The sequence below is a fragment of the Sparus aurata genome, chromosome 10 (assembly GCF_900880675.1).
Source record: "Sparus aurata chromosome 10, fSpaAur1.1, whole genome shotgun sequence".
Taxonomy (NCBI): Eukaryota; Metazoa; Chordata; class Actinopteri; order Spariformes; family Sparidae; genus Sparus; species Sparus aurata.
The window spans coordinates 10,792,555-10,810,191 of NC_044196.1; the positions used below are offsets into that span (position 1 = coordinate 10,792,555).

The 17,637-nt window shown below is 39.6% G+C and overlaps 1 protein-coding gene across 1 annotated transcript; it reads right to left on the reverse strand.

The window, feature by feature from the left end:
• Positions 1 to 982: 982 nt before the first annotated feature.
• On the reverse strand, positions 983 to 16,266 carry LOC115589352 (uncharacterized). The gene is made up of 9 exons (XM_030430194.1): positions 16,193 to 16,266; positions 14,065 to 14,171; positions 9,728 to 10,829; positions 9,462 to 9,617; positions 9,123 to 9,215; positions 8,686 to 8,803; positions 1,368 to 1,866; positions 1,125 to 1,253; positions 983 to 1,028 (listed from the first exon to the last, which is right to left on the reverse strand). The coding sequence occupies exons 3-9, from the start codon at positions 10,802 to 10,804 to the stop codon at positions 983 to 985; spliced, it is 2,118 nt and encodes a 705-aa protein (XP_030286054.1). The 5' UTR covers positions 10,805 to 10,829; positions 14,065 to 14,171; positions 16,193 to 16,266.
• Between the last annotated feature and the right edge of the window lie 1,371 nt (positions 16,267 to 17,637).

A 17,637-nucleotide genomic window follows, 5' to 3' on the forward strand; every position in this document is an offset into this window, starting at 1 on the left:
CTGTAAATTGTCGTTAACTGCCGAAAATTAGGGAGATTTCCGGACGTTTATGGGGCCCAAAAATCCCACTTTTCATGCAGTGTATTGTGCCCTAAACGTTAAAGAGACGCAGTATCTGGTGATATAGTCTGGGTGGCATTACTCTTGCCTCAAGCACCAAAGTAACAAATCTGGGAGTTATTTTTTATCAGGATTTGTCCCCCTAACCCTATCCCCAATCTAAACTCAAAGTATGGTCTATTCCTAAACTTTGCTTAACACCAAGACTGTCTTAACTTTTATTTGGTCGAATCTAACCAGAACTGACAAATATTACTGGTACTGTCATCATTTTAAGCTTAACATCAAAGACCAAGCTGCCATGTTTGATGAGTTAGGAGTGACAACATGAAAGCTGAAAACGAGAATAACACAGAACTTGGATCAAGCCATGTATGTTTATTTGAAATAAGCAATTCAAACGAAATTGATCAGTTATACAATCACGATTGTACAGTAAGGCAAAAGTAACATGACAGACTGTAAATGTGTTTGCAGGACACTGATGCCAGAGATTTGCATATACTCTGCCCAGTGCATTTACAAAAAAAAACCCACAAGCATAATCTACTAAATATAAAGAGTTCACACATCAATTGTGTATTAACAATGATAACTAACAATAATAAGTGTATGTAATGACAAATAAGTAAGGATTATGACTCAACTTTGCTGCTCTTCTCTACTCTCTACTCAAAATTATAGGGAGCATTTGCTCATCAGAGGATGTTTTCAATAAACAAGCTAGTAAACCCACTGCACAAACATTTAACAGCAGATAAAGTTAGCAAAAGGCTACTGAAGGATGGCCATCATCCATCAGCTAAAGCGCATTTGATTGCTTAACTGTTTGCTATTTCAAATGATCGTAATAGTAATATGAGTGGATGAAAAAAAAATCAGTTCAGGCAGGTTTTTTTTTTATTTTACATCATCTTGTAGTCTATGAGTATTTCCTGCGTAGAAACAGCAGAGGTATCACCAGGCTGCTGGGGAGATTAAACCAGAAATCAGACAAGGCTGTTACACACTGAGGACCTCCACCTCTAAACTCGAAATAAATCCAAACAATATTCCAAAAAAACCTCAGCAACAGCACTCCCAGAATGGCCACGATGGTGTAGAATGACCTCTTCTTTGATTGGTCAACCCTCTCCCTGTCCCCGCCCTGTTCACCTGGCCCTGGATGAATCAGGACACAGAGAACTGAGAGGCTGCAGAGAGAGGTGATGATCAAGGAGAAAATACAGAGGCAGATGTTCAGGATTGAGTCGACTATATCTAAATACGCCATATTCGTTCCTCCAAAGGAAAGCAGCCAAACACACCCAATGATGACATTTCTGATTCTGACCCCCTTCTCTCCTTTCAGACTCAGGTAGATGATGGGATGAACGACAGCCAGGTAGCGCTCAACACAGGTCAGGATGTGAAAGAACATCTCTCCATACAAGGTCATGGCCCAAAGATGGAACCCAGCCCATATTTTCATGAAATCATACCTAAAGAAACCACAACAGCTGATCATGAATCCCAAGACACCCATTAGCTCCATGGTGACCATGTGGTAGGGGAAGATGTCTGAGTGACTCGTCATTGCTGCTGTGGAGGTGGAGCGCTGTTTCCGCCATCTTTGAAAACCAAGATGGAGGACGAGGATACAGAGAGGGAGGAGGAGGAGGGTGTGTGTGACGCAGAATGTGAGGAAGACAAAGGAGCCCGGGCTGTTGAGGAAGCATTCAAGGTTATAAGGGCTGTAGGAGTAGATGAAGGAAATGTTTGGTTGATGAAGGGAGTCACTGGAAGAGGAGTCGTTTCTGGACATATCTGGAAGAGAAAAAGACAAATGGCGATTGTATAACTTACTTCCGTTGCAGATCATGATAGAATTGGGATCCAACTCCTGTCTCTCTTCTTGCAAGGTAAAGCTTATTCCTTATCCAAATCTGAAGGGTCTAAAGATGAGAGTGATAGTTGTATACTTTTGCAAATGCTGATCAGATTTCCATCTCAACTGGCTCCTGGAGCCTTTTAAACAAAATATCTGTAGACATCGACGGTATCAAACAGACTCTTTAGTATCCCGCGGCTAGTTTTCTGAAAGCTGTGTAGCAATGTGGCCAAGTTCTTCCAAACATGACCACAGTTCAAGAGAAAGACATTTCAAAGATGGCCTTACTTTTCGAAGCATTTTAAAGGGGCACTATATTACTTTTTTCAGCCCTTATTCTTAAACTGCAGGACCTCTTAACATGTAATTAAGTCTTTTTGATCTATATAGATCTATCACACATTTTCCTATATTTAATTAACTTTAACTATTATTCAGAGGTTTTTTATCTGCTTACAAAAGGTTCAGTATACTTACAGTATACTCTTAATCAAGCAAGAAAAAAAGCTCAGTAAAGGTATAATGATATAAGCTTTTATTAATGTTCTTAAGCAGTCTACAGACTGATAAAAGTTGTCTTATAAGTGCTTACACATGTCTTACATGTTTATTGCACTATTATTAAAGAGGTCATATTATTCTTTTGGGGTTTTGCCTTTCTTTTATTGTTTTATGAGGCATTTTTGTGCATGTAAATGCTCTGCAAGGTGAAAATGCCAAAAGACCACGTCACAGTAAGTTACTGACTCCTACAGAAAACACGCACAGCCTGAAACACCTGGTCTGGAGTCGAGTCTTTACTTCCATTACTTATGTGCGTCACTATGTAACAGACATTTTATGAGTATATATTCTCGTGTGGATTTAAGGAGATAGATCAACAAGTAATATTAACACAAACCTTGTGATTGTTCGTTTCTGATCTTCTTCCCTCTGCGTCTCCCCTCTGTAGGCCCCTCACTGTGGCTGAGCATCTGTCGAAATAAACTGTACTGACTGTATATTACAGTGCCACCCCACACCTCACCTCTCTGAATTTTCAATTCAAATATGTTTTATTTGAATAAAAAACAAGGCAGAAGATGAAAACCTACAATCACAACAACACGTCAAATGGGATAAAATAATAATATATAACATCTATGTGTACATAGAAAAACTCATAGCCTTACCCAGTATCCTACATTTATTATTTTTGTTTGCATACAGTATCTTTATTAGTTTATAGATGCTTTTACACATGGTTTGTGTGCAGCTATACTATCTCAACAAATGTTTAACATTCTATTTGTAAAAACTAGTTCTACGTCCATTCCAACTACCACTCTACTACTTGAACAGTTGACAGAATTCAAATGATGAAAAGACAAAGTCAGCGGTGTATTCAAATAGAACAGCTCTGTAAGCGTGTCTGTGTGCATGGTTGAGTTATTTTAATCTTAATTTGTTTGTCATATGTGAGCTGTTAATTTGAATCTTTTCATGGTGTCCCTGCACTGAAAGCATCACACGCATGTCCAGTTGCTCTTACAACAACCTGGATGACTTCACCAGCATATGTAATACCAAAGCATCTACCATACTTATATATATACTCAGTATAATATACATGCACAGCATTTAAATTATATACATTTATTGCAAAAGGTAAATCTATGCAGGTGTACCACCAGGGTGTGAGGCCTGTAGACACATGTGAAGGACAGAGAAAGGATGAGGCAGGCAGCAGCTGATGTGTTTCCTTATCTTGCTTCTGTCGTTATTTATTTATAGACATATTTGCAGTCTAACTACATTTTCTCCATCAAACCACAATTATACAATTATTAAACCCCAAAACAACAAACGTCACTTTCAGCAATGTGTTTGGTATTGTTCACATAAGAAAGACAATCTTCTACAAGAAAATATAATAGTCAAATTCAATAAGCAATATGACAAAGTTGAGCAGGTTTGTGTCAGTCTACAAAAAAATATGATCAACTTCACACATGCAACCGATCTTTCCCAATCATATTCTTAACAAAACAGCTGTTCAAATGCACAAGGAACGCTGTTGATGCCATTGTTGGACGCCCAGGTAGAGGACAAGGATACAGACCGGGATGAGGAGGAGGATGTTTGCGATGATGGACAAGATGAAGATCGAGTGGCCTGGTTCAAAGTGGACACAATTTACGCCATTTGGGAAGTTATGGATGTGGGAGAAGTTTGGATAAGGAACAGACTCATTGAAGGAGGAGGAAGAGTTAACTGACATATCTGAGAAGAGAAAAAGACCTGACAGTCAAATGGAGATATTCGATTACATCTATTGCATGAATGTTCATCCCTGTTCGATCCCAGTTGTTCTTACTTGAGTTTACGAGTGACAGACACAGATTTGATGACAGATTGGTACCAAGCACCATCTGGGGCTGAAAAATGTAGCCATAGCAGAAATACCCCAAAAAACCACTGGCGGTTCCAAAAGCGAATATTTCTCTGTTATATTGCATGTAAAAATGTCCAACTCTGGACACATGGCCTTGTTATTGGTGTGGATGTCTTTTGGAGAATCTTTCATGCAGATATTGGACTCGCTGTGTGGTTCCTTGGACTAAAAGACGGGAGTGGAGGGACAGACGTCGGCGTCTTGGATTAAGGAAAAACTCTGTTGATTGGCAGCCAGCTTCTGGAGCAGGCAAGCTTTAGAAGAATAAACACCCGGAGTCAAGGAGAGGGCGGAGTTTGTTTTTCAAACTTTTGGATGTAAAAGTAGATTCATCCACACTCTCACTACTCAACCTTTACTTCATGAATACACAGAATAGAGATAGGAAAAACAAAAAACACTGGGGGATGAAGGTCACAAAAATAGCTCAGTGCTGGTCTTTGCTTGTTATCTTGCAGCTATAGTATTCTGGCTGTTGGGAGCAAATCATGTCTTCACACAAATTAAACATGTTTTGTTTAACATGTTTTTTGGTGGTACAAAGACACAAACACGTCCCCATTTTCAGGCTAAACCTAAGTGAGTTTCAGAGTGTCTTTGCCTTGAAAGAAGAAAAGATATACACGTTACAGGAGTATGTTAACAAAATTATGATTACATTGCCTTTAATTTGACTTTACAAAACAGATCAAATTTGGATGTAATACAATATTAAAGACATTGCAACGGCTGTTTTCACATGTAAGATTAGCATTAACGACCATAGAGAGTAAACTCGCCTTTATGTGTTTGATCAGTATACTGCCCCTGTGAAGTCCCCACAGATACAGTTTCAGCTGTCTAAGTGTCTTGAGAGTAACAGAAAGTAACTAGAATACTCACCTTACAAGAATATGCTTTGGATCTAACTCCCTCTGCGTTGCATCTGTGTGGACTCCTGTGAGTATATGCTCCAAGTTATGTATCTACAATATGCTTTATATTCAAATATGATTTATTTGAATAAAAAACAAAGTGGCAATGACAAAGATGTCAGAAACACTGACTGGCAAATGAGTTATCTGTTGAAAATACATATGACAGTCAACCTACTCATGAATCAATTAATTGTTTAAACTGTATATCATTTTTTCTAGTTTAATTTATTATTCAACAAAATGTCGGATTACATGGTGTTCTGAAAAGTTTGTTTTATGTGTGACATGATGACTGTTTTCCTTTTAGGGTGTTCAGAACAGGGACAGACAGCTGAGAGACACTGAAGTCAGGGGACAGAGGACAGAGTCATATCAGCAACACCCAAGATTCATTGAAACTCAAGTTCTGTCTACCAGAACTCTCTCCTTCCAAGAGCGGTGGTACAAGGACTGGATACATTATGATGCAGTGCAGAAGGGGGTTTTGTGTTTTTATTGCATGAGAATTTACCAGGACAAAGTCACCCCATTTGCTGTAAAATCAGAGCCCGCCTTTATCACTTCTGGATTCAAGAATTTGAAAAAAGCTATTGAAAAATTTAAAGCACATGAAGGTCATACACACCGTCATGCTGTCTCTGTGACTGCACAAGAAAATCACCCTGTAAATGCACAGTTGTCCAGTGCTTTGGCAAATCAACAAGCAGACAACAGGCACTGTCTTGGGAAAATTGTGAGTTCAATCTAATATTTGGCATGACAGGGACAGGCCTTGAGAGGACATGAGGATGAAAACAGTAATTTTTGTCAACTCTTGAAGAGAGCACATCAGTCCACAGATCCAGAATGAAAGTCTGTCTACAATGAGCAACAATATTGTTAGTGGAATAGCTTATACAATCAGAGATCTACCAGTTCTTCAGTATGCAGTTATTATGGATGGAACACAAGACATCTCTGAGCAAGAACAAGAAAGTATTTGCCTGCGTTATGTTGACAATGACCTGAAGCCCCACGAAGAGTTCATTGGTTTGTACTCTGTTTCTGAAACAACAGGAAGAGGAGTAGTTAAAGATGTGCTGCTGAGATTAAACTTACCAAGGCATGGTTTACGAGGTCAAACTTATGACGGGGCAGCTAATATGGCTGGGAAGTGTGCTGTTGCACAGGCACTGATAAAACAAGAGCAGCAACTAGCACTTTACGTTCATTGTGGAGCCCACTGTACTAATTTAATCACTCAGAAAGCTTGCTTAACCTCTGTTCTGATCAGAGACTCATTGGATTGGGTCAACCAGCTTGGAGTCCTGTTGTTTCATTCAGGAAAGATTAAGGCGATCCATGCAGCAATAACACATGCAGACAATCCATCATGCACTGCAATAAAACCCCTGTGTCCCACAAGATGGACAGTACGGGGAGAAACCATCACAGCTGTTTTGTCACAGTATGGGTCAGTGCTGGCTAGCTTGCAGGAGATGGCTTGTGGTGCCTCAAATACTGCATCTACTGCTAATGGCCTGCTAGGGCAGTTTAGGAAAGGCAAAACAGTTTTGGGTCTCATCCTCGCCTCACCAGTGATTTGTGAGCTTGAATGCCTGCCATGGTTTCTCAACGTGTTTCTTTAAGTTGGACGTGGAGGTGTTGAAAGCAGAGAGGTAGTTTTTTGTAAAGCAGTGATCCTCAACCAGTGGTCTGGGGACAACATTGGTCTTTGAGAGGGTTCCAGTTCCCAACTTAGCTAAATGATAGAGAGTTAGTTGGACGGTGCAGGTTCATTTGGTTACAGTTTTAATGATTGTAAATAAACATCTGCATCTGCAACATCTGCTGTCTCTTACTTTTACTTAAAGTAAATTTAAAAGCATGTACTTTTGGATACTTAAGTACCTTTAAAAGCAAGTACTTTATTACTCTTACTCGAGTAACATGTCGACTGCACTGTAAAAACTAACATATAGAATTTACCCAATAAATCTGAGGTAACAATTTGCATCTACTTTTTTGGGGTAGATTTAATTCCATATTTTGAGTGTAAAATAACTGAAATAAAAAGCTATGGAATACTAAAATAAATTGGGTTATATTTATCTAACATTTCTGTATATATTTAACAACTTCTTACTCATTAAAATTGGGTAAAATTAACTCTTGATTGCTTAGTAGATAATACCTGATAATTACTATTCAAAGTTAATCAATATCATTTAGTTACCATTACTTGTTCAGAGCAGGTAAGATAAACTCCCCCCCAAATAAAAAGGCTTTCAGATGGTGATCATAAATGTTTTTAATCCATGAAATATTGAATTTCTCAGTTTAATGACATAAACTAAAGTAACACAAACTTAGTGAGTTATTATCAACATTTACGTCACTGAACAGATGTAAATGGTGCGATGGAGATTCATAGGTTCAGGAGACCGATGTCTTCAGCAAAGGCAGGTTATTGATTTTTGATCAGGAGGTGATCGGCGCCGATAAGAGCTCTGATCCTGATGGCTGCTCTTTACTGATCATGCTGAAACCATGGATCTAACCAAGAAGCCACCATAACCACAGATTCTTCCTTTGATTGTTAGATCACCACTAACTAATTAAATAAATAAAAACTAACAAAGAACTTACTAAATAACCAACTAACTCATTAACTAAATAACTAACTCACAGTGCGCCACATCTGAGACATGTAACCAAGTGGAAAGAAAGCAGAGTGGAAAATTGAATCAGAAATAGCTAAACAAATGAGAGCACCAACAATGGACGCTGTACCCTCATGGAAAAGTGAATTTGCAAGTATGTTTGGTTGACACATGACAATACAGATGAAAGGCTGTTGACTCACAGGCTGGTGTCAAAGAGCTGAAAAAGGTGTGTGTATGTTTGTTTGTTTGTGTGTGTGTGTGTGTGTGTGCACACATATAAAAGTGGTAATGGGGAGGGGTTCAAGCCTGTTAACAGACCAGCTGTTGCTAGACGAGACCCTGGCGATGTATAGACCCCTGATGGTCTGGAGAGTCAGGAGTGTGTGTGTGTGTGTGTGTGTGTGTGTGTGTGTGTGTGCGCGCGTGTGTGGGGTGTGGTTGGTGGTGTGCTGTGCTGTGGGGTGTGGGGGGTGACACAGCAGCGGAGGGAAGAGAAGAAATCTAAAAATTACACTCCTTCACAACTCCATCCAGCTCTGTTCGGACAAAAGATCCTCTTGAGGGGAAGAGCGGAAATGTCTGCCTATTGCATGAGCTTATTTTTGAGGCTATGGACCTTCTTCAGTAGTTTCGCCCCGTCAAGCTCCAAAAAAAGTTTTTGAAAAGCTTCAAACGTGTTCTTTAGCTGCTTTGGATATTCGAGGTTGAGAGCATATATCAGTCCCATCAGCAGAATGCAGGCTTTTGTTCGGCTTCCACATCCTTCCATCACTGTGTTTCCCTCAATCACAATACACACATCTGATGGATCCTCCTCGGCCATGACACTGTGCATGACGATCACCTTCATTGTTTTGTCCGTGAGGTCCTTACATTCCTACATGTTAAAAAGAAAGAAACAAAAAGCATACACATTTTTAATTTACGTATATTAATTAAGATGCTGTTCCAATACATTTCAGTTTATCTTGCAGAGTAAAAAGAGCAAAGAGGAGTGGACAGAAGACGAAAGGAGAAGGGGAGAAGAGGGGATACCAGAAGAGAGCCGAGTAGAGCAGACAAGAGGAGTGGAGAGCAGAGGAAATGAGAGGAAAAAAGAGGAGAGCAGAGAAAATGAGGAGTTCAGAGCAGAGCAGAGGAAGACATGAGGATCTTTTTGAGTTAATCAGTCACCTGTTATCAATGACATAGCCTACCTGGCAGTCATGGAAAAGATCTTCTTGTCTTTCACCAAGGTATTCAATGAGGCAGCAGACAACTACATCCCTTTTTTTCTCAATGCTCTGTGACTGTAGGGAGATACAATTTAGTCAAAAGACTGTTAGTGGAACTCAGAGATTTACATACACAAAGACTGAATTCCTTAAAAACTAAAACATTTTTAAACATTTCACAGATTGATGTTGAATTGTAGTTTGTTAAATTGGTTAGGAGCTCAACTTTGTACACAACAAAGCAATTGTTTACAGATTATTTCACTTTTAATTCACTTAAATCAATTATTACATATTTGTGAAAAAAGTGAAACAACATACGTCATTTACAGTGTCCAGCAGAGGGCGTATCTTGGAACCAGCAGCTCCTCCTTTAGCACGCATTAGCTGCAAAAGACCTGGTGTGTACCCATCAAGTTTCAGCATGAACGTCTCCTCCAAGGGAACAGTGGTTATACGACAGAACTCTTCCTTGATCTAGTGAGTAAGTAAAGGGGAAAAAAGAAAATTTTAAATGATAGACCAGATCACAAAGTAACCACATTAAAGTTTCTTGGTGGGAAGGAAAAATTATCAAGCATACTCACCTGAGCCTCACTGAATAATGCCGGCCACCTTTCTTTAAACACACTCACAGAGGGGCTGAGGGTCACCACTTCGACTCTTCGGCTTGAGAAGGTTTTACTCATTTTATTTGCGATTAACTTCGCATTGTTTTTCTTTTTCACTTCATCGAGTAATTCAAGCCTCTCCTTCTCAAGTGTGTCTTGTCTTTCGCCAACAGGGTGTGGAGGTAGGTAATTAACCTCAGCTTTTTTAGGCTTTTTCACATTTTTTGATGGGCCTGCATCAGTCGGATGCTTCCTCTTCAATGAGTTGACTTCGATTTCCGGGTAAGCATATTTTCGAGATTTTAGCTTGGCACGGTAATTGTGCATCTTATTTTTTATGCGCTGTTGCCAGCCATATAACCCTGCAAACGATCCCGCCTCCTTGAGACATGGAAACTTGGCAACCAGAGCTTCAGCCACTGAGAGAATCTGTTGACTTGATGGATATGCGGAGTAGGAAAAAATCACTTTTGAAAGGTCTTGCATTATAGCTGATTTAACACTGGCATCCATGAAGTGTCTTCCAGTGGCATGATATGTTTTGTTTGCCTCTGCGAGGATTAGTTCTATGTCCCGGGAAAACTGCGGTACTTGAAATGGCACTGGCCATGCAGCATGTCGACATGAATCAGGGAGAATAATGGTGTCCTTGGAACTTGATGACGCACAGTCGGACACCTGTGAGGATGCATCATCATCTGCAGGGGAGATGTCCATTTCGGTACTTCTTGCAGGATGGGTGTTCACTGAACTCAGAGAACTCAATGGAGATGATGGTTCTGATTCACTCACTGGGTGCAGGTTAAGGGTGATGACCGGCTCTTTTTGGATCACTTTAACAGTGGCCTTGTCGTGCAAGTCAGCAGTTGATGTGACACTGAAAAACTGATTGTCAAAGTCTTTGTCTTGGTATAGTAGTCCAATTTCCCCATACAGTTGGAAAGTTCTTGTAACTATGGAAAGAAGATCTTCCACTGTATCAGGAATTCCTGTTGAAAGTGTCAACTTTTGAATGTTGTGTTCTTCTAAAATGACTCTCAGCTGAACCGCCATTGTTGTTTGGGATGTGTTTCTTCAGCTGTAGAGACAGAGAAAGAAAATAAATTGAGACAGGTTATTAATAGTTGATGAGCTTACTTGCATAGGTTTGCTTCAAGTTTCTTCCACCAAAAAAATTAATGGAGATTTTGTTCAGTGGAACTTTCAATAAATAATCTTTGATGGTAATTATTAATTTAAGAAGAGGGAGATGAGGAAAGAAAGAGAGGAGAGTAGAAGAGAAGATAGAGGAGAGGAGAGAAGAGGTAAAAAGAGACAAGAAGAGAGGATTGAGGAAAGGGGGGAGAGGAGAGATGCTTTCTTTGTAATAAAAGCAACCTTAAATCATAACATTCTCATCATTCATAGAAACAAAGTAGGTGTACAACAATATAAACCCTGTAATAAATAAATGACAGGATGCCTGGTCATATAGTTGTTGGTGTGAGCAGGACTTAAAACAGTGTTTTTGTGTGAAGTAACTGTTTTTTTCAATAACTGTACTTGAACACACATTTGATATGCTAACAAAAATAATCAACTCATTACACTTACTCTGATGTGCAAACGAAGTGTTTAAGGGACACCATACGACCATTTGCTGTATTATATGCAGCCAAGGGGTAAGTTTCTTTCAATTCAGAATGTTTAAGGATTTCTGTCTCTCCTGTTGGCTCTACTTTGAAGCTCCTCAGGTGTTCACAGTACCAGCCACTAAGCAATTTCAGCACGAAGACAGGAGTTTCATGCACAATGATCATTTGCTGGATTTCTCCAAAGTCAGGTAGGCCTCCTGTTGATCCAAAGGGCAACATCATTCCAACATTATAGTCTGTGCCTAAAATGGTTGCTTTATTTGTCATGTTCACAAACTCTTCCCCAGGGAACTTCCTTGCAAAGGACTCCTTAATGCTGTCTTTAAGAACATCGACTGCCACTTGAGTCTTCTGGGACACTGTCAGCGCTGGCCTTTGATCATTGCAATCATGGGTATGATAAGCAATCATCGATTGGTGTTTTCTTGCCATTGTCATGAGAATGTTTCTAAAACACCCAGTCTGCCTCACAATCCTTTTAAAGAACCGGTGTTTGGCTTCAAAATGCATGGTCCAGAAATGTACAAGTGGCCCATAAACAGTTGTAAGCAAAGGGTAGTGCTCAAGAAAGTGGTGTTTTGGTCTCACTTTTTCCTTTGGGAACAGATCCAAATACCTGTAACGGTGTTCTGAAATCTTACTCTGCATGTACCCTATTGTCTCATCTGTGTGGAGGGGAGCCATGACAAGCTCAACAACATCTTTCAGCGTCATCAAAACCTCCCAAGCAGGCTCATCTTCTGGGACTTTGTCACCAATCATGAGTGGTATCATTCTCAACAAGCACCAGTTTTCGTGTGCGTTACCTCCAACACTTTTCCTTGATGTGAAATTTGGTGCAATGGGTTGTGGACAGTTTGTTTTGTCACTCCACTTGTAAGGAAAGCAACGGATGGAATGGTTGAGCTCCTGAAGAGAGATGTACTTCTTCCTGACTAACACATCAAGGCAGAGTGCTATTTCCACAGGTACAATCCCTTCAAGCAAATCATGCAAAGCATCAGGGGGATAACCGGATGTAGCATGAAAGTGACTGAGTCTGTCTGAGATGGGACACTGTCTTTTAACTCCACAGTGATGAGTTTCTGCAGGATCAGATAATGCTGCTTTGACATGCATTGCATAGCTGGACTTAGTCCGTAGAGGGAACAGCCCTTCTGCTACTTCATGCTCCTGGACCTGTGACCGTTCTCCAATGCAAAAGCGACAGAAATATGAGGCTGAAAAGCTTTCAACAAACCCAGCTATTGAGTGAGCGCCAAGATTGTCAGCGACTACAGCAAGTACAGTGCCCTTGACCACTTTGCCCAGACTTGGAACAAAAATACCATTATCTTCAAACGACTTCAAATCTTTAAGCAGGGGGTCCAAAACTTTTGCATAGCCAAACTGGTTGACATCATTTGCCTTGCACAAAATGGTTAAGTAGATGGAAGTCAGTGTAGATCTCAATGTGGCAGGTATGTCAGCAAACACCCAGTACACAGCTGTGACTTTATGCTTCTTGCGGGATGTTCCCAGAGGGTTGCATACTTCAAAGTCATCTATGTAAAGGATGAGTGGGAGTTTAAGTTCACCTTCACACAAAAAACTGTTCTCTCTTAGGAAAGATCCATCATGAAAAGATTTGTATCCAGAAGAGACGTCAGATGGCCTTTTGTTCTGGAATATTGTGTTTTGAATGTGTCTGTTGTTCAGAAGTTGTGACAATAATGGGAGGATTGGTACATACTGAAATGTTTTTTTCTCAGTACTATCAAGTATGTACTCAACTGGTTCAGTTGGTGAGAGATGCTCCTTTCTAAATTGCTCTCTCCTGAACTGACTGCTTAAAGGCCCATCCACTCGTAAAGCAGCACAGACAGGGCTTAACTGGCAAAGGTCTTTGACCAGTTCTGATATCACTGAGTCTTCAAAAGTACAGCCATGTTTTCTCAAAGTGCTCAGTATAATCTCTTTAATAACAGGTCCAGATGCAGATGCTGTAAGGAAATGAAGTTCCTCTACTAGCTCATTTATGCATGTATTGGAGACATTGAAAATGCTCTCCATTTTCAGGAGGAGCAACCCTACTCTCTTCGTAATGACTTTTTTCAAGTCATCCTCCTCCTCAAGGACAGAGCCACAGTCATTTTCATCTTCAACAAAGTCACTTTCTTCGTCCAGCTTGTTTTGGTGTTGAAGAACAGTGGTCTTAAAATCTTCCAACGTATGTGGGTTGTGTTTTCTACTCTTATGGCTGTGAAATGTTGTATATATGTTGGTCTTGTAGTCACAACCCTCAAAAACACAAGGCACAGTTTCAAACTTTTTTAGTTGGCTGCCAATATGTATAAAATATTGTCTCTCATTGTCAAAAGAGCACAAGTTACAGACAATGCACGTGAACGAAAGGATGTTGCCTGGCTTGGTTGCTTGGGCATGATGCCTTGACAAATGTGTCCTTAATGCACCCCATGTCCTGAAGGTGCAAGGACAATCCGCATAGAGACAGGGTATGGAGTGGACTCGACCGAAATGCCCATGTATTAGTCTGCTGTGCTTCAACAGGTCTGATCTTCTTGATGTTGTGAAGTTACACAACTTGCATTTCCAGTTCATTTTTCCATCACTGGGGCCTTTGATTAAGGTTGATACACCTTTAAGGTCAATGTGATTTATTTTATTCAGAAAACATACCTTAAGTCAATGTACAGGATACAGCAGGGGGGTGGGTGGGTCATCCCCAGAAGTGGTAGTGGTCTATCAAGCTTCTGGAGGACAGACGAGAGGACCTGAAGAGAGGGCTGAAGAGAGGGCAAACATCAGTGAGGGTCAACATACAAAGTGACTCTGTCTGCAACAGAAAGAACAAAAATACTAAGATATTACACAAGAGAAATAATGACATGTATCTGGGAAGACAAAGATAGTACGGAGGTTGTTATGGAGAAATGATTATTTCTCCATAACAACTGACTAACTATACATTATCCTGCTTATTTCACAGCTTACAAGTTAAATAATTAATTGGAAATATAATGTTAATCAAAACACGACTTATATCGATTTATAAATTGCATTATTTAGCAATACATGTTACGATGTGTGTATTTGTGTTGTCATATCCGTCAGAGGCTCTGATCATTTGGTTTTCAGCTGCAATGTGTAAGGAGCCTCCACTCTCCCTGTAACAAGTTATAAGGCATTTATCAAACATTACAATTAGTCTGAAGCTCTTTAATGAAGGTAGAAATTAAACATAAGGTAAATATCCTGCATATGTTCTCTTTAAACTCTTTTCCTCTGTGCTCCTCTGATCAGAGCGGCATCCCCAGAAACAGTCTGTTATACATGACAAGGGTCTGTTATACAGAAATAACAGACTGTACTGTACCTCACTACAAAGGCATTGCAGTTGCATAAATTAATATTCATGCTTAAAAGAATAAATCTGTTACAAAATTATGAAAATATTTATTAAGCACTGACATTGTCCAATAAAAATAACATTCTAAATAAAATGTCTTACTTGACCCCACTCATGAATAACCTAGGCTACAGGCCTATAACTGACTGGCCTATGAACAACAATTCCTTTAAAAACTGAAGTGCAGCAACAGTGGGTGTTTTCACATATATTGGCAGGATACAGTGATACTTATGAGTTGAGATTCATCTCACAGCTTGTACACATGTTTGCCTTTACTCTGGTCCAATACAAACCAACTTCTCTGTCAAAACTCAGCACCACTGGATAAGTGTCATGTTTCCATGACGACTGACTGAAAAGACGTGCACTATGTTTACATGAGTCCTGATTGTAAAAAATGAAACTCTGAGAAGTAACGCTAAACTTTAACAACAGAGACGCACGTGCGCAGTACACAAGCTTGCAGGTAATTAGTAGGGCTGATCATTTTGTTTGTAAACAGACCTGCAGAGACCGACTAGCCATGCTAACGGGTGAAAAAATACACGTTAGGCATTTCAGATGTTGGCGACATGTTGGAGTGTGAAAGAGGTAGAGTGATGCAGCACGTCGCGGAGCCCGTTTGTGTTGAGGAGGAATGCCGAGGGGTAGCCTACTAGGGCTGTCACTTTTTTTTCGAATGTAATGACCTGCTCGAATTCAAAATGTACAGTATATAAGCGCAACAGACCGTTTGGAGTAGTTCGCCTTGTGATCCAACAGAGGGCGCTCTAAATCAGCTTGACCTATTGCACGCAGTATTAACGTTAACCCTTGACCTAGTGTCCTCTGGAAATGGAGAACGCTAGCGAGCGACGCCGTGCTGAGCGGACAATCACGACACCAAAGCATCTAAGAAGTAGCAAATGGAAGTATTTAGGGTTCTACACCGTAGATGGAAAAGTAACTAACAAAGCTGTTTGTCAACTTTGTACAAAGCAGCTGTCTTACTCTACAACGACAACAAATCTGCGGCTCACCTGCTAGCTTACAACCTCGTAAGCTAACGTTAGCTTACAACCTCGTAAGCTACTTTCATTCGAATAAATTGCGTTTCATTTCAAATTCGTTCGAACTTGATTTTTTGAAAAAGTGACTACCCTATGGCCTACTGAGTGAGTTAGTGACTCAGTGGTGTTTCTCCAGCGATGTGTCCAGACCATATAACTGTTAGTTAGTTATAAAATAGGTCCAGACGGTAAAACAGCCATGGTGCCGCCAGCGACAGGTTCAAGTAATGACACGTAACGCAGATGCACGCCGAATACAAGTGAAGTGGAATGTCTCATCATTTCATAAAATATAATTTGCATTCGCGCTATTATACACATCAGAGGGCTTATGCAAATAGCTTACCTTCCTTTCCGAACTTAGATGGTAGCTGGCAGTGAGAGGAAGATGTCGGTGAGGACTTCCTGTGTCCCGCTCAGTCAAACACGCCGTCTGACGCATGCGCAAGTTGGAGCATAAAGCTTTTGGGTATATTTTACCCTATTTTTCTATACACAGTTGTTACTGTTAATAAATGGGTAGTCTGTGTATAATTTACCCATTATTTTAAATTTCCTTGGCTGACTACAATTATCAAGTAATTTTTATACGATTTACATATATTATATTTACCTCTCTCCGAAATCACTTTTTTCAGTGTGAGCTACTTTTACTTGTAACGGAGTAAATTTTGACCAGTAGTATTTGTACTCTTACTCAAGTGCTGGGGTCGAGTACTCTCTTCATCTCTGCTGATCGATGGCAGGTCCAATGAATTCAGAAACCCTCTCATTTCCTCTTCATCTGCAGAGTCAGGCTGTGTATATAGTTCCTCATAGTATCTCTGAAAGATCTGTGTCTGTTCATTGAAGCATAAGATACAACTAAGAATATAAAATGTATTCAGAAAATTGGAATAAAAATTTGGATCAATATTCTTCCCATGTTATTTATTAATCTACAAAACTAGATGATTAGGCCTGCAATTAAAGAATTTATCTGATATTTATCAGTTCATTACTGCCGATCAAAATATGCTTATCTTTACAAATGTATCTCTTTAGTAGAATAAAATATATTTGTGAATGTTTTGCAGTGTAGTTAATTTATGACATATTTCTGTTCAAACCATTAACAGATCTGTCAGGTTTCCGATATGTGTTTCCCCCAATGTTAAACTCATTCCTACGCCCCTGATTCTCAATAATATATATAGAGTAGATGAACAGTTGAAAAAATTTAAATACGTAAAGACAAAGACTGGCATATAATTAAATCAAATAAAGTTATAAACTTTGTTTCAGTATTTCAGAGTGGTTGTTACTTTAATCACACATTCATCAGCTTCACACTCACAGATGTCAAACAGCCCTCTTATACCAAATCATCTACCATGTACCGTACACAGTGTAATATACAAGCATGAACAGCATCTAACTGATACTTTATGCATGTGTAAATAGATAGAATATATGTACAATAACTTATAAAGAGTGAAACGAGTGAGAATAACATTTTTAGTTATCAGAAAAACATGATAATGTGTTGAAACTTAAAAAACAAAACTAATATAAAACACATGATCAGATTACAATAAAAACACATGAATTGACTATTAAGACAAGGCTAACATTTTAAAATATAATAGCTTGCAGATGTGACTCGCCCATTTTTTTTCAGGGCATTGGACAAACGTTGGTAAAGATTGACAGGCACAGTTTATTGTATGGACGTGGTTTAAAGCCACTGCAAAAAAGGAAACAGAAAAAGGGAGTCATTGGATGAGCAGGGGGAGGAGCTTACTGACATAT

Excerpts from the sequence above, each read along its gene's own strand:
- LOC115589352 (XM_030430194.1), bottom strand. The coding sequence starts at position 10,804 with ATGGCGGTTCAGCTGAGAGTCATTTTAGAAGAACACAACATTCAAAAG. Across the intron at positions 9,618-9,727 it reads CATTATTCAGTGAGGCTCAG|ATCAAGGAAGAGTTCTGTCG; the intron begins GTGAGTATGCTT and ends CTTACTCACTAG. Across the intron at positions 1,867-8,685 it reads AAACACAGTGATGGAAGGAT|ATATGTCCAGAAACGACTCC; the intron begins GTGGAAGCCGAA and ends TTTCTCTTCCAG.